This window comes from Balearica regulorum, chromosome 1, assembly GCF_011004875.1.
Source record: "Balearica regulorum gibbericeps isolate bBalReg1 chromosome 1, bBalReg1.pri, whole genome shotgun sequence".
Lineage (NCBI taxonomy): Eukaryota > Metazoa > Chordata > Aves > Gruiformes > Gruidae > Balearica > Balearica regulorum.
In genome coordinates this window covers 186,006,434-186,027,825 of record NC_046184.1, presented here as the reverse complement: position 1 = coordinate 186,027,825, position 21,392 = coordinate 186,006,434, and the positions used below count along the sequence as shown (strand labels likewise).

The 21,392-nt window shown below is 40.3% G+C and overlaps 1 protein-coding gene across 1 annotated transcript; it reads left to right on the top strand.

Moving 5' to 3' along the window:
* Window positions 1-103: 103 nt before the first annotated feature.
* On the top strand, window positions 104-17,889 carry CCDC122 (coiled-coil domain containing 122). Its single transcript, XM_075741789.1, has 4 exons — window positions 104-217; window positions 3,154-3,552; window positions 5,298-5,414; window positions 17,725-17,889. The coding sequence occupies exons 1-4, from the start codon at window positions 104-106 to the stop codon at window positions 17,887-17,889; spliced, it is 795 nt and encodes a 264-aa protein (XP_075597904.1).
* Window positions 17,890-21,392: the final 3,503 nt, after the last annotated feature.

The following is a 21,392-nucleotide window of genomic DNA, read 5'->3' as shown; positions in this document are numbered from 1 at the left end:
CATTAATATTGTTCTCTTTCATTAACAACTAGGATTAAATAGAATGAAGATAAAACTATTCACTTCTTTTTTATGTGCTTACAGTTCTGCACTTTTGCCTAAAATGGCCAAGCAAAATTCTCCATCACTAATTGAAGTTGTAAAACAAGTTGCAGAGCAGCAGCATTCGCAAGTATCAGAGATAGAAAAAAGCAAAACAGTTCTTTTCCAATTGCAGGTAATAAACCTTATTTAGAGTAGTTTAATTAATTTGATTTTTTCAGTAGATGAGGAAGTATTCCTATGAACAAGAGAAGCTGATGGTATCAATTATTTTCTGGGTGTTTGCATTTAAGTGTAAAAGGCAGCTATTCTGTTCCTCTGTGTGGCATTTAGGCTCAGCCAAAACTGTGTATGAGTATTGTTATTTGTAAGACTGCAACACAGCTAAGACTTCATTAGAGCAGGTTTTAGCAGAAGCTTTTATTTTTTATTTGGAAAAAACAAAATAAGCCAAAGCCCCAGAAATACTGAAATAGCAAAGCCACAAAAACTCAATACAAAGTTAGAGCTCTTTGAATTCTTCATGGTAATTTCCTAAGCAATTGATTGGAAGAAAACATTTTTAAAGCATCCTTTTGGGCAGATTTTCACCAGACCTAGCATTTTTTTCTTAGCATCTTTTAGTTCCAGTTATAACACCTGTGAATAGCCCTACAACTGAAATAAGTGAGGTTTGAAATTTTGTACAAAGATAACATCTCTGAAGGAGAAGTGAAAACTTCTATTGCTTAGAGATGTCAATTCCTAAAGCTACACCTTGCAAGAAGCTTTCTCCTAATGATAAACCATCCTATAATATAGTATGATGATGATGCAACAATTAATTTGTGATCAAACCATTTAAACAAGGGTGTCTGTTTTAAAAAAAAAAAACAACACAGAACTTTAGAGTCCTAGGTAATTAAGTTAGAATCATAGAATGGTTTTGGTGGGAAGGGACCTCAAAGATCATCTAGTTCCAACCCCCCACCATGGGCAGGGACACCCTCCACTCGACCAGGTTGCCCGAAGCCCCATCCAACCTGGCCTTGAACACTTCCAGGGATGCAGCATCCACAGCTTCTCTGGGCAACCTGTGCCAGTGCCTCACCACCCTCACAGTAAAGAGTTTCTTCCTAGTATCTAATCTAAATCTACCCTCTTTCAGCTTAAAGCTGTTAGCCCTTGTCCTATCACTCCATGCCCTGGTAAACAGTCCCTCCCCAGCTTTCCTGTAGGCCCCTTCAGGTACTGGAAGGCTGCAATTAGGTCTCCCCGGAGCCTTCTCCAGGCTGAACAACCCCAACTCTCTCAGCCTGTCTTCATCCTCATAGGAGAGGGGCTCCAGCCCTCTCATCATCTTCATGGCCCTCCTCTGGACTTTCTTCAACAGCTCCATGCCTTTCTCGTAGTGGGACCCCAGAGGTGGACGCCAATACTCCAGGTGGAGTCTCACGAGGGTGAAGTAGAGGAAGAGAATCACCTCTCTCGACCTGCTGGTCATGCTGCTTTTGATGCAGCCCAGGATACGATTGGCTTTCTGTGCTTGGGATTGCCCCAACCCACGAGCAGGACCTTGCACTTGGCCTTGTTGAACTTCATGAGGTTTGCATGGGCCCACCTTTCAAGCCTGTCAAGGTCCCTCTGGATGGCATCCCTTCCCTCCAGCGTGTTGACTGCACCACACAGCTTGGTGTAGTCCGCAAACTTGCTGAGGGTGCACTCGATCCCACTGTCCATGTCACTGACAAAGATGTTAAACAGCGCTGGTCCCAATACTGAACCCTGAGGAAAGCCACTCGTCACTGATCTCTACTTGGACATTGAGTAGTTGACTGCAACTCTTTGACTGCGACCATCCTTATCCATTGAGTGGTCCATTTGTCAGATCCATGTCTCTCCAATATAGAGACAAGGATGTTGTGCAGGACAGTGTCAAAAGTTAGTTCATTTATTTTCTTCCTTTTCCATACTTTTTCCTTTTTCTTTTTTTAAAAAAAAAACAAACTCCAGGAAATTTCATGCAAACATGTTAGCAGAACAGCAAAGTTAAATTATTAGGAATTTAAAGTCAGAATGCTTTTTCATCTTTATGTCTATCCCCATGTGTACATGGAACAGAAGACATGGAAAAAAATTTCTTTCAAAATTGAAAATCTTTGCCATTAAGGTCTTTTGCTTTCCTATCCTCAGTAAATGGTGGCTGGCACTGATACAAATCCTGATAAAACTGTAGCCCAAGATTTCCAAATTAAAAGTTACACAGAAACTTTTTGTTCTTAACAATTAATAATGTCTCAATCTGTTCAAGGACAAGAGTAAGAGATTTCATAGCACTCATATTGCTTCCATTAGGGAAAAGATAATAGGTGACATAAATCACGATGCTAATTCGCTCACTTAATGCACTACTATTGGCTGTTACTTTGGGTTGGATTCATCATAGCTGCCTTACATCACCTACAAGTCAGATGTTAAACCCATATTAGTCCTCTAGGCTCCCTTGGTAGTCAGAGAGATATATGTTTCTGAGGTAGCAATTCAGCCCTCCCATCTTAGACTTATGATGGGTTGAAGTTCCTGGAGTTGTTCACTTCTCACCAGTGAGACTAGATGCATCTTTCTTAGGGGGTTAAAATATCTGGGATTAATCCTACTCTCAAATACTACTGTGATGCAGACAGGATTAAAAACTTGAGTAGAACAGGCTACTTCAGCTCCATCACCCCACACACCCATTTGTGTGTTTGTGTGGGTTTGTAAGTGATTTTTGGCATCATTAGTTATTTTTAGTCTGATTAGAACCTAACCAGATTTCAGCTTTAAACAAATATTAGGATTGGGTTTGATCTGTCACGTCCTATGTATCTTGCAAATATGAAGAATTTAAAGTAATTTAAAGGATACTTTATTTCATATTTTAGACTCAGTCTAAGGGGAGAAGTCTAAGATACTATTCTTGCATTGTGCCTCTAAGGTGATGATTTTAGGAATAGGATCTCTAATTCTTCCATTCAAGCCACATTAAACAAGTGAAAAAGAAGACTCTGTTGAATAAATATAAATTACAGTGTTTAACTAGATACCTAGTATCAAAAAATGTTCTTAAGTGAACACTGAATTATTTTACAGGCAAGGTTTCAGGAGCTAGAAAAAGAAATGGAGTCTATTCTGTTAGAAACAAAGATGACAGAAAGGGAAATATATCTGCAAGATGATGCCATAGAAGTGACAAAATATCACTGTGAAAATCTAGAGGCCCAAGTCATAGCCTTATATTCTGAAAATTTAAAGCTGAGGCGTGACGTGGAAACAGTAGAAGAAGAGTTTGAGATGACATTTGCAAGAAATAATGAATATCGGGAAAAAATAAAGGCTCATAAACATCTCTTTTGGGAGATGGAAAGTAAAATGCCAGTGATGATTGAGCTTGCTAAAAAGAAAACTGTTGTTAAAGAATTAAAGACAAAGAAGGAGGAGTTAATGCATGATCTCCAGAACCCAGAAGGATCTGTTATAAACCAAGTGCAGGTACTATATTTCCTCTTTGATTCTTTTCCTTTTATGTGAAATAATTTTGGCGTAGTTTGACTAATATGATTATTTTGTCTAATATTTTTATGGTTCATGAGGGACCGACTACGGGGAATATAGATAATTTATAATGCTACATTAATTGAGTAAATTTTTACTTCAGTATGCAGTACAAAAAATCATTATCTATTGTTATCCGTTTATTATTTTAAAGTCATGTTCATTCTATGTGATCAAATGAACTCAGCTATGAAAAAAATTACAGAACTGTAAATTAAACTATATCATTGGCAAACTATTTGTGGGCCTCTTTGGGTTGTTGGATAAACTTACATGTACACTTTTCAGAATTCTGTGGAACATTGCCACGTTGTTATATTCTTCATGTAAGAGCACAGTATTCATTTAACTTTGCAGTCAGGTAACAAACTACAGTTGAGCTGTTTGCCAACAGGAGGCAAATTTGATGAGAGGGTGACAGAAAGAAGGAGAGAGGAAAATATATTTGTTTTAGTATTCTAGTCTAACACTGTTGTTTTTACTTGACCCTAATTGCAATACTTATTAAAAACTACCATGTAGGAATTTTTAACCACAAAACTTTACCAATATATGAGCAAACATGTGTATGAAGCTGAAATGGGGTCACAGATTTCAACTCTGATGCAACAGGCATTATTGAAAATCTGGTGTTACTCTATTCACATAAATTGATTAAAATTTAGTTGTACAAGCAAATCTTTAAATACTGATAAATGAAGATTCATTAACATTGTATTTCCCCGTGAGAAAGAAAAATCTATCATCTCAAATATTGCATTAAATATTCTTTGATTTTGCAATAAATTACATTTTAAACAAAATTAAGACCAGCAAAATGAATTCAAATTCCTGTATTGTTGTAGTTGTTTGCATATGTCAGATCAAGAGTTGTCCTGGTTTTGGCTGAGATGATAGAGTTAATTTTCCTCCTAGTAGTGGGTATAGTGCTGTGTTTTGGATTTAGGATGAGAATAATGTTGATAAACTGCTGATGTTTTAGTTGTTGCTGAGCAGTCAAGGACTTTTCAGCTTCTCATACTGCCCTGCCAGCAAATAGGCTGGGGATTTCCAGGAAGCTAGAAGGGGTCAGAGCCAGGACAGCTGATCCAAACTGGCCAAAGGGATATTCCCTACCATATGATGTCATGCTGAACAAAAAAAAACCTGGGGGAAGTTGGCCTGAGGGTGTGGTGGCCCCTGCTCAGGGACTGGCTGGGTATCGGTGAGCAGGTAGTGAGCAATTGCATTGTGCATCACTTGTTTTGTATATTATTACCATTATCATCATTATCATAATTGTCATCGTTATTATTTTCCCTTCATTTTCTGTCCTATTAAACTGTCTTTATCTCAACCCACGAGTTTTACCTTTTTTTTTTTTTTAATTATCTCCCCCATCCCACTATGTCAGGGCAGGGGGGTTGTTTAGCTGCCTGCCAGGTTAAACCGCAAGAGTATATCTTCTTAAATACCTAAATACATGTAAATTATTTTAATTATTCATTTTAATCACAATTCTTAAATTATTATCAATTTAATTATTATTAATTATTTTAATATGAAAATGTTTACTATGGATCTCTATCTTGTCTCTATTAATGAGGTGAGACTGTTAAAATGTGACTTTTTAAATAAGTTTAGTAGATGTACTGTGCAATTTTTTAAGGAGGGCGTGTCTTTATCTTGACTTACATCTGCAGGAAGAAATTACACTTTTACAAAGGAACATCACAACATTGAAAGAGTTCATCAATAAAAAAACAGATTTGCTGGAAGAAGAGAAAAAAAGGCATGCTAAGCTTAGAAAGGAAATTGAGGTGAGTCATTTGAATAAAATACAATTACAGTTCTCCTGACAGAATGTAAAGAGTGCAAATGAAGTTTGAAGTACTTTACATACTGTTACTGTCCATACATTATTCAAGTATATACAGTGACCATGCTATCTTAAATTCTTGATACCGATAGTCTTTCTAAAATTCAGAACTTAATTGCTATCATGAGAAAAATTGAAGTTAAGAACATCTTTTCTTAAGTCTTTTAAGAAGGAGTTCAGCTGTGAACTTTTGGAATAATGTCCTGAAAAGAAAGAAGTCACTAAGTGGTAGGTAGTAAAGCAAAATGCACAGGGTTTTATTTCTGTAATACTTCTGAAATACTTTAAATTTCACTGCTGACTTGATTATTCATGACTTGTCTCATGATTCCTGATAACTCATCAATGGGAGAATCGACTGCACCAAGAAAATGGACTTCCCATGAATCTCCGTAATTTGAGCTGACATTAATTTAGGCATAAAACAGCAGCTCCTAATTAGCTGCCAAGATAGAATTCTGATAAATAGTTAAAACCTTCTCTTTTTAAATAATTGAACTATATTTTACATTTTGTTCCTTACTAAAATACTTTATATGCCTATACAGTTTTTAGTTTGGAAGTTTCATATCATTTATCTTAGTAGTTCAAATAGATGCCACAAAATTTAATGAGCAAAGCTTGATAATATAAAGATTAACTGATCTCAGGTCGGTTCTATTGCCCATTGTAAAATGTAGGAGGAAAAAAGAATAATTTTTCACGTGATAGGGAACAGCAGAAAATTTTTAAACTGAAAAGCAAAACACAGCCACCTTAGAATAGGTCTATGCTATTCAGCATCTGAGGAAATACTTTATTATCAAGGCAACATCCTCCTAATAAAGTTCTCTAAACTCAAAGTGAAATTAGGCAGCCTAAAAATAATGTTCTGTTACCGGAATCAATTTAATTAAATAGTGAAGGTTAACCTGTTCTTCAGTAGTTTGAATTATACAAACTTTTTGTCTCAGAAGAAAGCAGGATTAAAAATGGAATCTTTCAGGATATTATTTTCTATTAAGAGCTCTCTGGAAAACAACCTGATTTTTAATATCAAAACTGACAATGTACAAGCAGAGACCCAGCAGTCCTCAGCACAACTCGGGAAAGAATACTTAAGCCAAACATGGGACTAAAGTGAGATACTAGACACATAGACGAGGTTCCACTGAGCTGCAGTGGTGGGATTCAGCTACAGATGGCTGACACCTAAATGTGGTTCATAGAATCATAGAATGTCCTGAGTTGGAAGGGACTCATAAGGGATCATTGAGTCCAACTCCTGGCTCCACACAGGACCAGCCGAATCAGAGCATATGACTGAGAGCATTATCAAGATGCTTCTTGAACTCAGTCAAGCTCGGTGCTGTGACCACTTCCCTGGGGAGCCTGTTCCAGTGCCCGACCACCCTCTCAGTGAAGAACCTTTTCCTAATACCCAACCTAAACCTCCTGTTGCAGCTTCATTCCGTTCCCACGGGTTCTAGCACTGGGTTGTTTGCATACAGGTTGCTACATGAGTCAGACAGGTTCCTGGGTGTAGTCAGTCCTGTTAATGTATTCCAGAGATCAATTCAGTTGGCCGTACGTAGATGTTTGCAGTAGGGTGAGCTGCATTATGCAGTCTTTCTAGACTTTATAGTATGCATTAACTACATTTCTATTGATCAAATCAGGAATGTAGACATGTAGGTCACACATACACCACTAAAGCTAGGTGTCAACCTACAGACTGACCCCACCTTAAGACTTCAGTGCTTATCGTACAACTTTTATGTATTGTATGGATTCTCAGCTTCTTGCACTGCCTTGGGCAAAAATAACTGGCCTCCCTATAATCTCTTGAAGTTCAACAAGGCCAAGTGCAAGGTCCTGCATCTGGGTTGGAGCAGTCCCCAATATCAATACAGACTGTGTGATGAATTGTTTGAGAGCAGTGCTGTAAAGAAGGACTTGAGGATATTGGTAGATGAAAAATGGGACATGAGCCGGCAGCGTGCACTCGCAGCCCAGAAAGCCAACCATATCCTGGGCAGCATCAAAAGCAGCTTGAGCGGCAGGTGGAGGAAGGTGATCCTCCCCCTCTACTCCACTCTCGTGAGACTCCACCTGGAGTACTGCATCCAGCTCTGGGGTCCCGTTGCAGATGGAGTGATAGAGATGCATTCCACTTGCAAGAGAGAAGCAGCAATGTATTTTATTAATAACAAAGTGAGTTAACAAAGTTCAATGGTAAATGCAACAGTAGTTTAACAAGATTCAATAGCAGGTACACTTGATTATCTAATGCATAGAGGACAGGGTCACAAAAAACTGTCAGGGAGACTCTCCCAATGAGTCATGAGGTTCAGAGAGGACCCCCTTGCTTTCTAAACTGCTTCTCAGAGAAGTCTAGGTGTGGCTGGCTCCTAACTTAGTCTCAAACTTGGTCAGCAGTTTATGTCTAAAGGATCATATTTGCACAATCAATCCTTTATACCACTTAGTTAAGATTTTCAAAATTTCAGTGCACTTATTTGCAATTCACTTACTGAGTATCTGACTCCCATTGCTGTTGGTGACCGAGAAGTTTCCCACCAATTATGTTCTCCATCCTTCTTCACTCTTTCCAAGTGTGGTGGGCTGACCCTGGCTGGAGGCGAGGTGCCCACCAAAGCCGCTCTGTCACTGCCCTCCTCAGCTGGACAGGGGAGAGAAAATATAATGAAAGGCTCCTGGGTCGAGATAAGGACAGGGAGAGATCACTCACCAATTACTGTCATGGGCAAAACAGACTCAGCTGAGGAAAATTTAATTTATTACCAATCAAATCAGAGTAGGATAATGAGACATAAAATCAAGTCTTAAAACCACCTTCCCCCCACCCCTCCCTTCTTCCCGGGCTTAACTTCACTCTCAATTTCTCTACCTCCTCCCTCTCAGTGGCACAGGGGGATGGGGAATAGGGGTTGAGGTCAGTTCATCACATGTTGTCTCTGCTGCTTCTTCCTCCTCAGGGGGAGGACTTCTCACACTCTTCCCCTGCTCCAGTGTGGGGTCCCTCCCACAGGAGACAGTCCTCCACCAAATTCTGCAACATGAGTCCTTCCCACAGGCTGCAGTTCTTCACCAACTGCTCCAGTGTGGGTCCCTTCCACGGGGCAAAGACCTTCAGGACCACATTGCTCCAGCGTGGGTCCCCCATGGGGTCACAAGTCCTGCCAGCAAACCTGCTCCAGCGTGGGCTCCTCTGTCCACAGGTCCACAGGTCCTGCCAGGAGCCTGCTCCAGCATGGGCTTCCCATGGGGTCACAGCCTCCTTCAGGTACTTCCACCTGCTCCGGCATGGGATCCTCCATGGGCTGCAGGTGGATATCTGCTTCACCATGGACCTCCATGGGCTGCAGGGGGACAGCCTGCCTCACCATGGTCTTCTCCATGGGCTGCAGGGAAACCTCTGCTCTGGTGCCTGGAGCACCTCCTCCCCCTCTTTTTTTCTCTCACATCTCTCACTCCTCTCTCTGGCTGCAATTGCTCTTGGTGGTTTTTCCCCCCTCTTTAACTATGTTATCCCAGAGGTGCTACCACCATTGCTGATGGGCTCGGCCTTGGCCAGTGGCGGGTCCGTCTTGGAGCCGGCTGGCATTGGCTCTGTCAAACATGAGAGAAGCTTCTAGCAGCTTCTCACAGAAGCCACCCCTGTAGCACCCCCACTAACAAAACTTGGCCACACAAACCCAGTACACCAAGAGATTGTGTATCTCTTCTGTATCATGAACTGTGATTAGGGTTTTTTTCATCTATTGTTTTGGATCTGTTCTAGTAGTTGACACAGGTCATCATGTTGTAGTAGTTTCTTCACCAATGTAGGATTCATTCTGATGGGGCTAGGCAGTAAATCTTGACTCAATGTATACTTAGATTGTAACAATTGATAAAACATAACAGGAGCTGAATAATTAAAGTTGCATCCCATAATTTTAGTGAAGCTACAAACACAAATATTTGAATGATTGCTTGTATCCACAGTTCTGATACCTATGAGTATACAATCGGAAAGGGTTCTCATACAAATACATCCTTTTCCAATATATACAAGTGTAGTTTCAGGGGTTTTGTTGGGATATATTGCCAAATGACAAACATTTTGTTCAGTGTCAAGACAAATGTCTTGGGCTTTGATGGTGTTGCTCTCACAAATAAATCCTTGTTGTTCCCATATAACACATACGTTAATGTCAACAGTTTGCCATTTGTTTCCATTTCATTGGGCCCATACTCTATGTACTAATGGATAAAGTATAGCTCCATTGTGATTTAATCCCAGCACAATGATTGGGTATATTGTGTATACGAAGCATTGTCTATTGTTAGGACAAAAGCTGTGGCCTTATTCTTGACGGAGTCATAAGTAAAATTGACTGAGTACCACTAGGATTGGAATTCTCTGTCAAATTTAGTAGCATTATCCCAAACTACCTTTTGAATTTCAGTGGGTAAGGTGCCCTTTTCACGTACTCTTGTCATAGCTGCTGCCATAGATTGCATCCACAGTTGAGTTTGGATACTGACATGGTCTAACCGCAGCCGGCAGCTGCTCGCTCACCCCTCCCCTGGTGGGATGGGGAGGAGAACGGGAAAACAAAGGCAAAGCCTCGTGGGTTGGGATAAGGACAGTTTACTGGGACAGCAAGGGAGAGGGAAACAATCAACAACAGTACTGATAACATATTCACAATGGGTGATAACAGAAAACAATTTACCGATCCCAGGACTGACCGACCAGACGCTCAGCCCGTCCCAGAGCCACACCGAGCCCGCCCCTGCCCGACTAGCCCCCATTTATGGTGAGCAGGAGGTCACATGGTATGGAATAGCCCCTGGCCAGCTTGGATCACCTGTCCTGGCTCCTTGTGAAATTAACTCTATCCTTGCCAGAACCAGGACACTACAACAAAAAGCTAGAGAAACATTATTTTGGGCTGCACCAAGTGCATCCACACTCATTTGGTGGTCCCTGTCATTAATTCTTTCCCACTGAGGCAGTATATCAGATAAGAGCCATTGGTCAGTTTCCAATGTTAATAGAGAAGACCACAATGGGTGTCAGTACTGTTAGGGTTTGGAATAGTAACATAAACACAGCATTTCCATTTCTTATTCTGCGGGATGCTGTAAGAGAAAATGGAGACTTGTTTTGGCAGGGAGGGGTTACCCCAATAAAAAGAAGGTAAAATCTTCCATGCACTATTTCTATGTTGTTCAGCACTGCTGTTGTAGCTTCCCAGGCAAGTGGGCCACAAGGTTTAGTGAAGGTCATAGGCATGGTACTGATGGATGGTAGACTGACTGTCACAGGCTGTCCTGGCTGTAATACTGTCAGATATTCTCTTTTCTTAGCAGGTGGGGTGCTAAGCTCAGTTTTTACAAAGAATGCTCAGCTTGCAGGGCTTTCAATAGGCCCGTAACAATTATTTAATCAATGGAATACTTTGGGAATTCTTGTACCTACCCCACTGAGCCTCATGTGGTTTGCAATTCCTTTTCTTTCCACCTTCCTATTTGATTGAGGGTAGTATGGGATGTGGAATACCCATTTAATTCCCTCTTGTTTTGTCCAATCTTGCACTTCCCTACACGAAAACTGTGAGCCAGTATCACTTTGGATAACATCAGGAGTAGGCAGATTTGAGAACCAAAACAATAACGCTCGCACTGCATTTCACCCATTGGCTTTCTGACACTTAGTAACCATAAGCAAGCCAGAGACTGCTTCCATTCCTGTGAGAACGTATCGATATCCTGCAGAGAATTTGAATGGTCCGATATAGCCTATTTGCCATGCAGACCATAAAGTTTTCCCTTCTTTGATATGTAGAGGTGGTGCTTTAGCAGGATGTTCTGCTTGTAATTTCAATCTACACTGGGGACGTTCTGTAAGAATAGTTTCACAAGTTTTTCTGTTTATAGGCCAGCCTTTACTCTGCGCAGCAAAGTGCTGCTTTACCTGCATGGCCTAGGTTGATGTAACCATTCTCCCAATCAATACCACTCAGGATTTGAGGTGATTTTCCTAATTTTAGTTAGCTCATCTCCCTTGTGATTCCACTTTGTGACTGGTTGATTACTCTTAGCACGAGCTTTTACCCATCCAATCTTGAAAGGTATTTTCCTGGCTATATTTAATAATAATTGCCAGTCTCTGTTTCTCCAAACGGTGGATCTATTTACTTCCCAATGCAAGGTTTCCCATTGACAGAGCGACTGTGCAGCACCAGCCCACACAGCATAAGAGGCTACATATATGTTTTTTGCTCCTTTCTGTGCTGCCAAACAACTGCTCTTATTTCCCCTTCTTGTGCACTGCCTTCACCTTCTCCTATTGCTTGTTTGCTGGTGGCAATATCTAATGCAATGGCCTTACACTGGCATTTACCCTTTACCCTTTTTGCTGAAGCATCCGTAAACAAAATGTTTTCTGTTGGTGTACCCTCAGCAGGGGCGGTGCATCCGGAATGGGTGAAGGCTTAAAAGGTCGCTGTAACGCTAAAGGGTCCGTGTTTATGGGCATCTGCAATTTGGAAACCTTAGTGTGTCCTTCAGTTAACTGCGTATTTTCTGCAGCTCTTGTTAGGTAGGCATACTGTTTTCCGATAGTGGGCTTTTGTGCAACTCCTTCTGGGCGAGCAGTCCCCTTGAGGATTTCTTCTAGTAAATGAAATGGTCCTCTAGTTTGCACAGGTTGTCTCTGATGTATTTTCTCAATTTGTTCAACTTCTTGGACTAAGAACAGAAGTCGGTTGAGCTAAACAGTAAAGGTCTTTTTGGCCCCTTGGAGCCAGTTTGGAAGAGGTTACAGTAAGTAGCGTGTTCGGTGAAACCCCCATTCAGCTGTAATAGGGTCGTGGGGGTGCACTGGTCCCAGTGACTGATATGTTTTTAATTCTTCAGGTAGTTTTGACCGCCTCTTTATGCTCTAATTTCCACTCCCAGGGTTTGCCTTGCGGTAAGAGTGAGTCTAATGGATGGGAAATGATAGCAAATCCAGGTACACGCTTCCTCCAATATCCTGAAGTTCCCATTAATTATTGTAACTCCTGCCTTGAGTTACACTATGCCTTATGGCATTTGCCGTGTTTTGATTTTCCTTAAGGTACCTGGAGGAATCACTGCACGGCCCACTATCCACCAAGTACCTAAAAAATATACTTCTTCACTTGGTCTCTGACATTTTCCAGGTGGAATCTCAATTTCTGCGTCATTTACTGCTTGCCACGCTGCTGCCACCGCTTCCCCCACCTTCTCAGGGGGAGTTTCTCCAATCAGAACATCACCTATGTATTGGTGCAGTTTCACATCTTGGGGGAGTGAGACCGTCTGTAGGAGTTCAGCAAGTGTGGCATGAGCCTTTGTGGGTGAATGTTTATACCCCTGTGGGAGTCTGTTAAAGGTACATTGTATTCCCTCCCAAGTGAAAGCAAACTTCTCTTTATCCGCCTCCTTCAAGGGAACCATAAAGAGCACAGCTTTTACATCTAGCACTCCACCATCCGTGGGTGCGCAGCTGCTTGCAAAGTAGCTGTTAAGTTTGCAATGTTTGGTGCAGCAGCTGTTATCAGGCACAAATTAGCATTCAGGCGCCAATAATCAATTGTTAACCCCACCTCCTGCCTGGTTTCTGAAATGATCAGACAAGTGAGTTCCCTGGGGAGTGGGTTCTGGAGATAATTTGTCGTTTCTCCAATTCAGCTAAGACTTCAGAAATTCCATTTCGTGTTGTAGCAGAAATCAGATATTCCGGCATGTTAGTAACGTGGCCTCCCAATTTCCCCCAGGGCTGGGATTGATGTTTGAGCCAAAGCACCACATGCTGCCATTCGGTAGGTGCCAGGTTCATCCGTTTAAAACATCGAAATCTAAAATATTTTCGTGATGATCTTTAATTGCAAAATGAGTAGTTGACATGCGCATGTGCTTCTCACCTGGAAGCCATAAACCTTGGCACTTTGACACACAACACTCACTCTGTTCACACCGGTAATCTTAGAACTTTGCCATCCAGATTGCACACCCAGCTTCTTGGCATCTTGTTGTGTTAGTAGTGAAATTTGTGCTCCCCTGTCTATTAGCAACTTCACCAACTCTCCTTGAGGACCAGTTGGAATCAGAATATATGGGCCATCATCACATATCCACTGGACAAGTCTCCACTTTCCACACAGGCAGGCCCAATTGCCTTGCAGATACTACTCATTTTTGGGGGGTTCATGCCCTGCAATTCCTCCCTAAGGAGGAGGAAGGGGTTGTCTCCCTTTCTGGGGACTGGCACTGGCTGAGTCAAAATACACTCCTTCCTTTCACTGTTATCTCCTCTCTGGAATGCTTCAATCAGACTCCAGATAATGCCAGTAGCCTGACCTTGAAGCACAGGTTTTGGGAATGCCTAGGGCTAATGCATTCTTCCATAATTCATTCCTCCATTCTCGATATTCTGATTTCGGGTTTTTAAATTTGCTTCTCTTTGATTTAGTTTCTGTTCCCTGTTTTACAGATCTGCCTTTGTGATCTCCTCCCTGGGGCTTCAGGGTTTGTTTTTCAGCTGGTGCATGACCCAGCCCATGTCACGGCTGTAGTTAACAGTACTGTGCATTAAGTCTGCCCGTGTAGGGAGTTGCTTGTGGGTATTTTGAGTGTTATCACCTAGTCTCTCATTGTGTTTTGTGTCTTTCTTGGTCTCATCTTGTTTATCAACTAGATGGGGTTTAAGAAATGGTGAGGCTCCTCTAATCAGTGTTTTTAAGATTATGAAATCTAGTGTAGGAGATAGATAGTGGGATGTCATGGGGTCCTTGTTAGTGCACAGCTTGTATGCATGCAGCTTTTGTGACGGCTGTAGAAAGCTTCACTTGGAGATTTAATGGGGATTAGGAAGGGTTCACCTCACTCCATGGTGTCTGTTCCTCCAGCCCAACAAGCTACTTGGCTGGTGATAGAATGGGGTGTATCTGCCGGGTTGGGTCCTAAATTTAAGAAAACTCCTGGACTCCGATAGCCATTTGCTTCATCCTTACTCAACATTTCAGTTGCCGCATTACGCATACTCGCCACAAGTATTCAGTCTCAGTTTCACCTGGTTTTCTGCGATATTTCACTTGCAAATTTGTTAATTGCAACGGATTCCAGGGGATGGTCCGCACAGTATATTGTGGGTGACCACCCCAAGGTCCCACGTTTCTTTCTGTTCTAACAATGGGTCTGGCTTCATATTCAGGAAGATTTGTGGGGAACAACAACTCATCTTCTTTTGACTCACTATTATTTAGATCACCCCAGATATCTCCATCCCAATCTTCAGGCAATACTACTAGTTTCCTAATCTATATGATGTTAGGGGGGTGAGGAGCCTGCATAAGTATAATTTTGACTGTTTCTCCCAACTTTTGTCTTTTTTCCCTTTTCTTCCTGTAATGTTTTGGAGCTATTCAATTTTTAAAGACAGTAATAACTCAGTTGCCTTTCTACCTTCTATTTCTTTCTCTAGGTCCTGCTCCTTCCTATTTCTATTCTCCCTTTCTTGATATGCAGCTTCTAAACAGGTACCTAGCATCTTGCAGATAACTCCTTTCCCTTTTTGATCCTTTGTACAGCCCCTACTTGCTTTTAAGTGGTCCTCAATGACTTCACAATTATGCCAATTGTCAGGAAACCATTCTTCTGAGAATTTGGGACTCAATCCATGCCTCTGTAAATTTGTTGCAGATTGAGTGATAGAGATGCATGAGGGTCAGAGAGGATCTCCTCTTATAAGGGGACTTATAAGAAAGATGGGGACAGACTTTTTCCCAGGGCCTTTAATGACAGGATAAGGGGCAACTGAAAGAGGGTGGGTTTAGATTAGATACTAGGAAGAAATTCTTTACCGTGGGAGTGGTGAGGCACTGGCACAGGTTGCCCAGAGAAGCTGTGGCTGCCCCCTCCCTGGAAGTGTTCAAGGCCAGGTTGGATGGGGCTTTGGGCAACCTGGTCTAGTGGAGGGTGTCCCTGCCCACAGCAGGGGGGTTGGAACTAGATGATCTTTGAGGTCCCTTCCAACCCAAACCATTCTGTGATTCTATAATTCATTAATTTGCAAAGAGTATGTGAGGTCCCAGATTTCTGATCCTCCAGATACAAACAAATTGTTGTGTCTGATTGATTAATAACTTTGTTGTTGCTGTAGGACTTCTAGGAGCCTTGATTCAGCAATGATTGTAAGTACTTATCTAAGTCTGCCCCTATACAGCCCATACTTAAATGCCTACAGAATTCCTGTTGAACCTTTGTTAATGGCTAAGCTGGCACTCAGACAGAATGAACTGCTTCTCACAGCCCTGGTGCTCCCACTTTGCCTCAGTGATGTTTCAGGTTTCCCACAAAGATTTCTCTAACTAAGCACATCGTGCAGGAATGTAATTTGGACTGCCTTTCTAAAGCAGCTGAATTTTGGAAAGTTAAAAAATTATTGATGAAATGACCTTCTGCAAGGAAATTTGTGCATAAGTGTTTCCTTTTTTCCAAGGAAAGTCAGTGATCTGACATTGCTAATTACTAAACTACAATTAATTCATAACTGGTATGCTTCTTATCAGGTGGGGTGCTGATGGGCTTTTAAGGCAGCGTGTAGACCTTGTCCCTGTCCCTTTCCTGAGCACCAGCCCTACCACCCATTTCTTGAAGAGCAGAGCCTGTTCCCAGTCTTGGACAGGGGTGTCAACAATAAGTCAGGGTGGTTACCTGTATAGGAAGAAAGCTTCTCTCATAAACACTAATTCAAGACACCTACAAATAATAGAAAATAGTAAATAAATAGAAATAAAAATAATAGAAAATAATCAAAATGTAAAAATAATAAGAAAAAGAAAACTCAAAAGACTGTCTATTCTCTTGCTGCCCTCTTTCCTCCACGTCAGCGTGTGGTTATATTATTCTTGACAGATGCTTTTCTATCCTGTCCTTGAAGAACCTGAGGCGTGGAGATTCCACAAGTGACCAGGCAATTTTTTCTAATACTTAACTTACATGTACACAAGGCCCGGTAAAAAGAGCAATGTTCCCTCTCCTCTCTGTCCAGTAAGTGTGTTAGTGCTCTCCGCCTCAGCAGATGTGCCAGACAGTTCCTAATAATGATTCTAAAAAATCACACATTTCTAAAAAAAGTAGATAATATTAATCATAGATGTTTCAGTGTCATACAACACAGTCCTAGTGATGTTTGGATTCTGCACGCAGTCATTCAGGTGAGTAAATCTGACAGCATCCCTCAAAAAGTTGTGAAGGAATATAGTGGAGAGCAGGCAACATGGAAAAAGACAACCCATCACCAGTAAAAGAAGGCGGTGTAATTTATAAAACATCAGTAAGGAAGTTAGTTATATGTGAAATTTAGGCAGTGAGACCCACAGGAAGTCACTGGCAATGCTGTAGTTCTGATGCAGCTGTACACTATCATGTGTACGTTAAATACAGTGTAGTGATGTTTCAATAAGCAGACATAAGAATAATTATACACTACCACTCATATGCCATTCAAACTAGGGTAAGTAAGCCCAAATTTTCATTAAGTGAATACCCATTATTTCCATTTTCGTTATAATGAATGTTTCAGGCTTCTACACTTCAGAATGCAAATCTTCAGAAGGTCATCTGCAGCAGCCGTTCCCCACATAAGGCAGCAGTCAGGGCAAAATTGATACAGTACTGCATTGCCACAGTATTGCCTTTCTAAGAAAAACATACCTTTTAAACTGCAGCACAACAGTGAACATGCTACAACAGCCATCTAGGTTACCTTATTTATATTCTAATTTATACCCAAACACACCTGTCAAAGAATGAAAATTTCTTCCTTTCTCATCTCTCACTCTGGAGCCTGAAATCTTCAATGTACAAAGTGTCACCACAGCTGTGAGATGCCGGCTCTTTGGGTGGGATTTACTTTGTGAAATGTTAAACATCTACAGAGCAGATACCTGTGTTGAACTCCTCACTTAAGCGCTTAGGGGGACAGAGCTTTTCTTCCCTTATTGGGAAAGAGAGGCATGATTCATATTGTCCTAAAGCAGATATCAGAAATAAGTCAGATGATTGGCTTCCTAGATGTCTCTGTGTCTCTTCAGTAGCTATAAAGTGTACATGGAATGGTTCGGTCAAATGTCACAATCTGCAATTAAGGGTTAGGTGAGCTGAACCCACATCTGTAAATTGTTTTACTTGAAATAAATATTGAAGTGAATTTTATTCTGTTTTATTAGGTACAGAATAAAAGATATGATGCTATTCTAAAACGTTTGCATTGCCAACTGAATAAACTCCACTCAAACAAAAAGCAGTGGCACTGGAACATTCAGCAGTTGGAGAAGAAGGCAGCAGAACTAAGAAAATGTCTTGGAGTAGTGGAGTTACAAAGTAGCATATAAAACAAAGCTAACAGAGCTACAATGTGGGTAATCTTTTCCAGACAGTGGACGTTTTTTCTGGGGATACTACAAATAGTAAAGTAGCCTAATAGGTGGGCCAAGGCTCAGTAATTTCTTTCTTTTTAGTTTTTTTCCCCTTTCATTCTGTGACCTAAACTAGGCTGTGCTCAATCTGTAATGCTTTGGAATAACTTTGCTTTTTTTTTTTTTTTTTTTTTTACTACTGTAGCCAGGGGCTGTTCAGGAAGAAAGTTATTACATTTCCAGGTGTTTTCAAATTATGTGCCAATTTTAGCTAAAAAATCATTTGAAGTCAACCAAATAAGATTTGAGGAGCTGCCTTTTATTTTATTAGATCTCTGAAGACTGAGATCTACATTGTTCTTCCTACAGAGAAATTAGTATCAGCGTGTATTTGCATTCTTGGGATACCAAAATTCCAGAACTTTTATTCACATCCCTTATTATTGCAACCTACTAAGTAACTCTGAAAGCTCTGCTGGCCTGTATTTTGCTATGAGGGAAATTCATATAGATGATGTTACAGCCTGTTTGCCCTGTATCTGCCAGGATGTCCTGGCGTGAGGGACAAGGAGGACATAGGTTTCCAGCGATAAAAGGCTTAGGAACAAGTACACTGAGAGCTGGGCTTCAGATAATCTGACTTCAGCTGGTGTAGTATATGTTGGCAAAGAAGAATGAGTAGGTCAAGAGATAACAGCTTTTAAAATGGAACAACTCACCCTCTAGAAATAGGAATGCATTATAGGTGGTTGATTATAGAGGAACTTAATGTATAGACGATCTTAACTAACTAGTACTACCATCTAACATCTAAGTGCTTAATGTTCAGTAAGATGATTCGTAACACAAATGACCACCTATAAAAATTCTTGTTAAAATAATAGTGAACAGTAAACATATTTTTTTTGCTGCCTTTTTATTATGTGCTTGGCATTTGAGGAATTTACAGTACTTTCTCTATTCTTAAAGTAATAGTTCTGACTGGACATAACCTGTAACATATATCTGTTCTATGGAAGTAGCTTTGTATTTGAGGTGTTGTCTTGAATTTAGATTTATCTTTACTCCTGAATAAAAAATGAAGATTTTAGCAAATTGAGTATTTACTCTGGAAACTGTTAAACTGCCTATATATTGTTAGTTAGGAAAGCAAAGTTTAAAATGCAATACTCTTATTAATTGTGTTAGAACATTCATGTATTCATGTATATTTACATTTCCCTTTATTTCACTTAATATAAAGTTATTTTAAGCAATATGCTGACTCATGAAGGCGCTCTCTCAGCATCGTTAGTCTCTCAGGTTTGTTTGGCTTGGTCTTTTTCCTTTGCAATATTATCTACCAGACTACTTTCATTAAGACAATAATGTAGAAATGAAAATCTCAGTATTCTGTGCTATAATAACAGTAATGCGATACAAGCAATTTGCTGGGTTAAAACTTTTCTAACCTAATTTATTTTAAAAGAAAACAAAGAAAGATATCTTGAAACTAACCCCTAATCTTAACTACCTTTCTGTTCTGAAGTGACTCACATTCATTGCTCACGAGTCCAGAAAGCACCGACAGCACATAGAGTCTTATCATATATATAGTACAGTACTGTAACATTACAACAGTTTATCCTTACACACAGCAAACCAGCTTGCATTTGATGCATATGTATCTTCTAGAAAGGGATCCAGACTTGAAAAATTGGAGAATTTACTGTGTTATTGGTAGATTCGATGATTAACTGCTCTTATTTTCTTTTGCATCATTTCTAATTTGAATTTACTCAGCCATCTGGTGAAAAAAGTGTACTTTATGTCAGGTAGTTTCTCTCCATAAAAATACTTATGCACAGTCTTCTTGCTGAATTAAATAGATCAAGCCTTCCAAAGTTATTGACTGACAGATCTGACTGAGAGCTTTAGCTTAATGTATCCCCCCAAAAGTGGTACAACATTCAAAATTCTCAGGGTATTAACACTGCATGCCCTTAAATGTGCCTTTTACCGCTGATATTGTCTTGTTTTCATATTTAGTTGGTAATTATTTCTGAACCAGAACAATCGATGCATCAAGATATGTTTTGTATCAGCTACACAAATTACTTCAACCAAATTTACTTTGACACTTTAATTACAGTGGTTATAATATCCTGGTTTAACCTTGCACTTTATTACCAATAGGAAACAACTCTGGCAAACAATCCAAACCTTCTGACATTAAAAAATTATCACACCTCTGTTTTTGTTTTTGACCAATGAAGATGTTCATTATTACTTCTCTGGGTATTAGGGCAGTTTCTACATATTGACACATGTACAGCATGATTCACTCATATCAAATGGACCTTGGACCTACATTTTTCTTGTTCCTTTTAGTATATCTCAGTAAGTTTCGGTATCTCACGTTACTTTTATGGTTCTTGGTGTTTCAAAGTTGTTTAATATAATTTAATAGAGGTGAATACAAGAGCTGTATGCAATACTCCCATTAGTGCTATATGCAGAGGAAACATTCCCTTCTCCTACACAGAGGCCTTCCTATCATCCAAGGCCTAAGTTGTCTAATACTCCTTTTTGCTCTGTACTTTGCAAGAGAGCTCATGTTCTTGCCTACTGGGGCCCTTCAGCCCTTCAAGGGATCTCAGCTATCAAAAGTGTATTCCTCCTTTTTCCTCAGCATAAAACTTGCTTTTTCAATATACATATTTAAATGGACTAATCTTATTTCAATTGTGTCTCAAATACTCTGGTAACTACAGAGGATTCCCCTACATCTGCTAATAGCTGAACTCTATATCAGAAAGAGCCTTGGCCATATGTAATGCCCTCCAATTCATGTCCTGGTTTTCCCAAGAAGAAACTCAGCTGTGCAGTCCAGAAAGGAGCTGCTGCATGGTTTAGCCGTATCCCCAAATGAATGGTGGGAGCTTTGGAAATGAAAGTACACCTCAGCTTGTCAGCTTTCCTGCCACAAAATGTAGCTATAGTTCAAGTATTTAATGTGTGTCTATGCTATGTGTAACTGTTCTGCTCTCATTTAATTAAGAAATTATGCTAGAACTCAGTTTATCTTTAATTCCATATCGAAGAAAAATACTAGCGTTGGTCATAATACCAATACCTGTGGAATTCTACTATGAATACCCTCTTCATATGCTGGAGTTTCTTTAACAATTATCTGTGGAAATGTGTTAGCTAGTCCTTAATCCCTTTTACTTATGCTGTACTGACTGTCATAGAGTATGAACTCTTTAATACAAACGTTTAGTACAAAGTCCACCATGTTGCAAAAAGTCTGTTCCATCTCTGAAATAATTTATTATAAGATACTGACTCTGACTGTTATTGTCATCCTGCATCACTGTCCTAGTTAAACGCCACAATTATAATCTCTCATCCCACGTAAACATACTATTTGTGTGTTTAATTCAACTGCCTTGACACCTGAATTGATTTGTCTCTAATCTTTGACACTTTGATTGTCC

Excerpts from the sequence above, each read along its gene's own strand:
- CCDC122 (XM_075741789.1), top strand. The coding sequence starts at position 104 with ATGGCCAAGCAAAATTCTCCATCACTAATTGAAGTTGTAAAACAAGTT. Across the intron at positions 218-3,153 it reads CAGTTCTTTTCCAATTGCAG|GCAAGGTTTCAGGAGCTAGA; the intron begins GTAATAAACCTT and ends ATTATTTTACAG. Across the intron at positions 5,415-17,724 it reads AGCTTAGAAAGGAAATTGAG|GTACAGAATAAAAGATATGA; the intron begins GTGAGTCATTTG and ends CTGTTTTATTAG.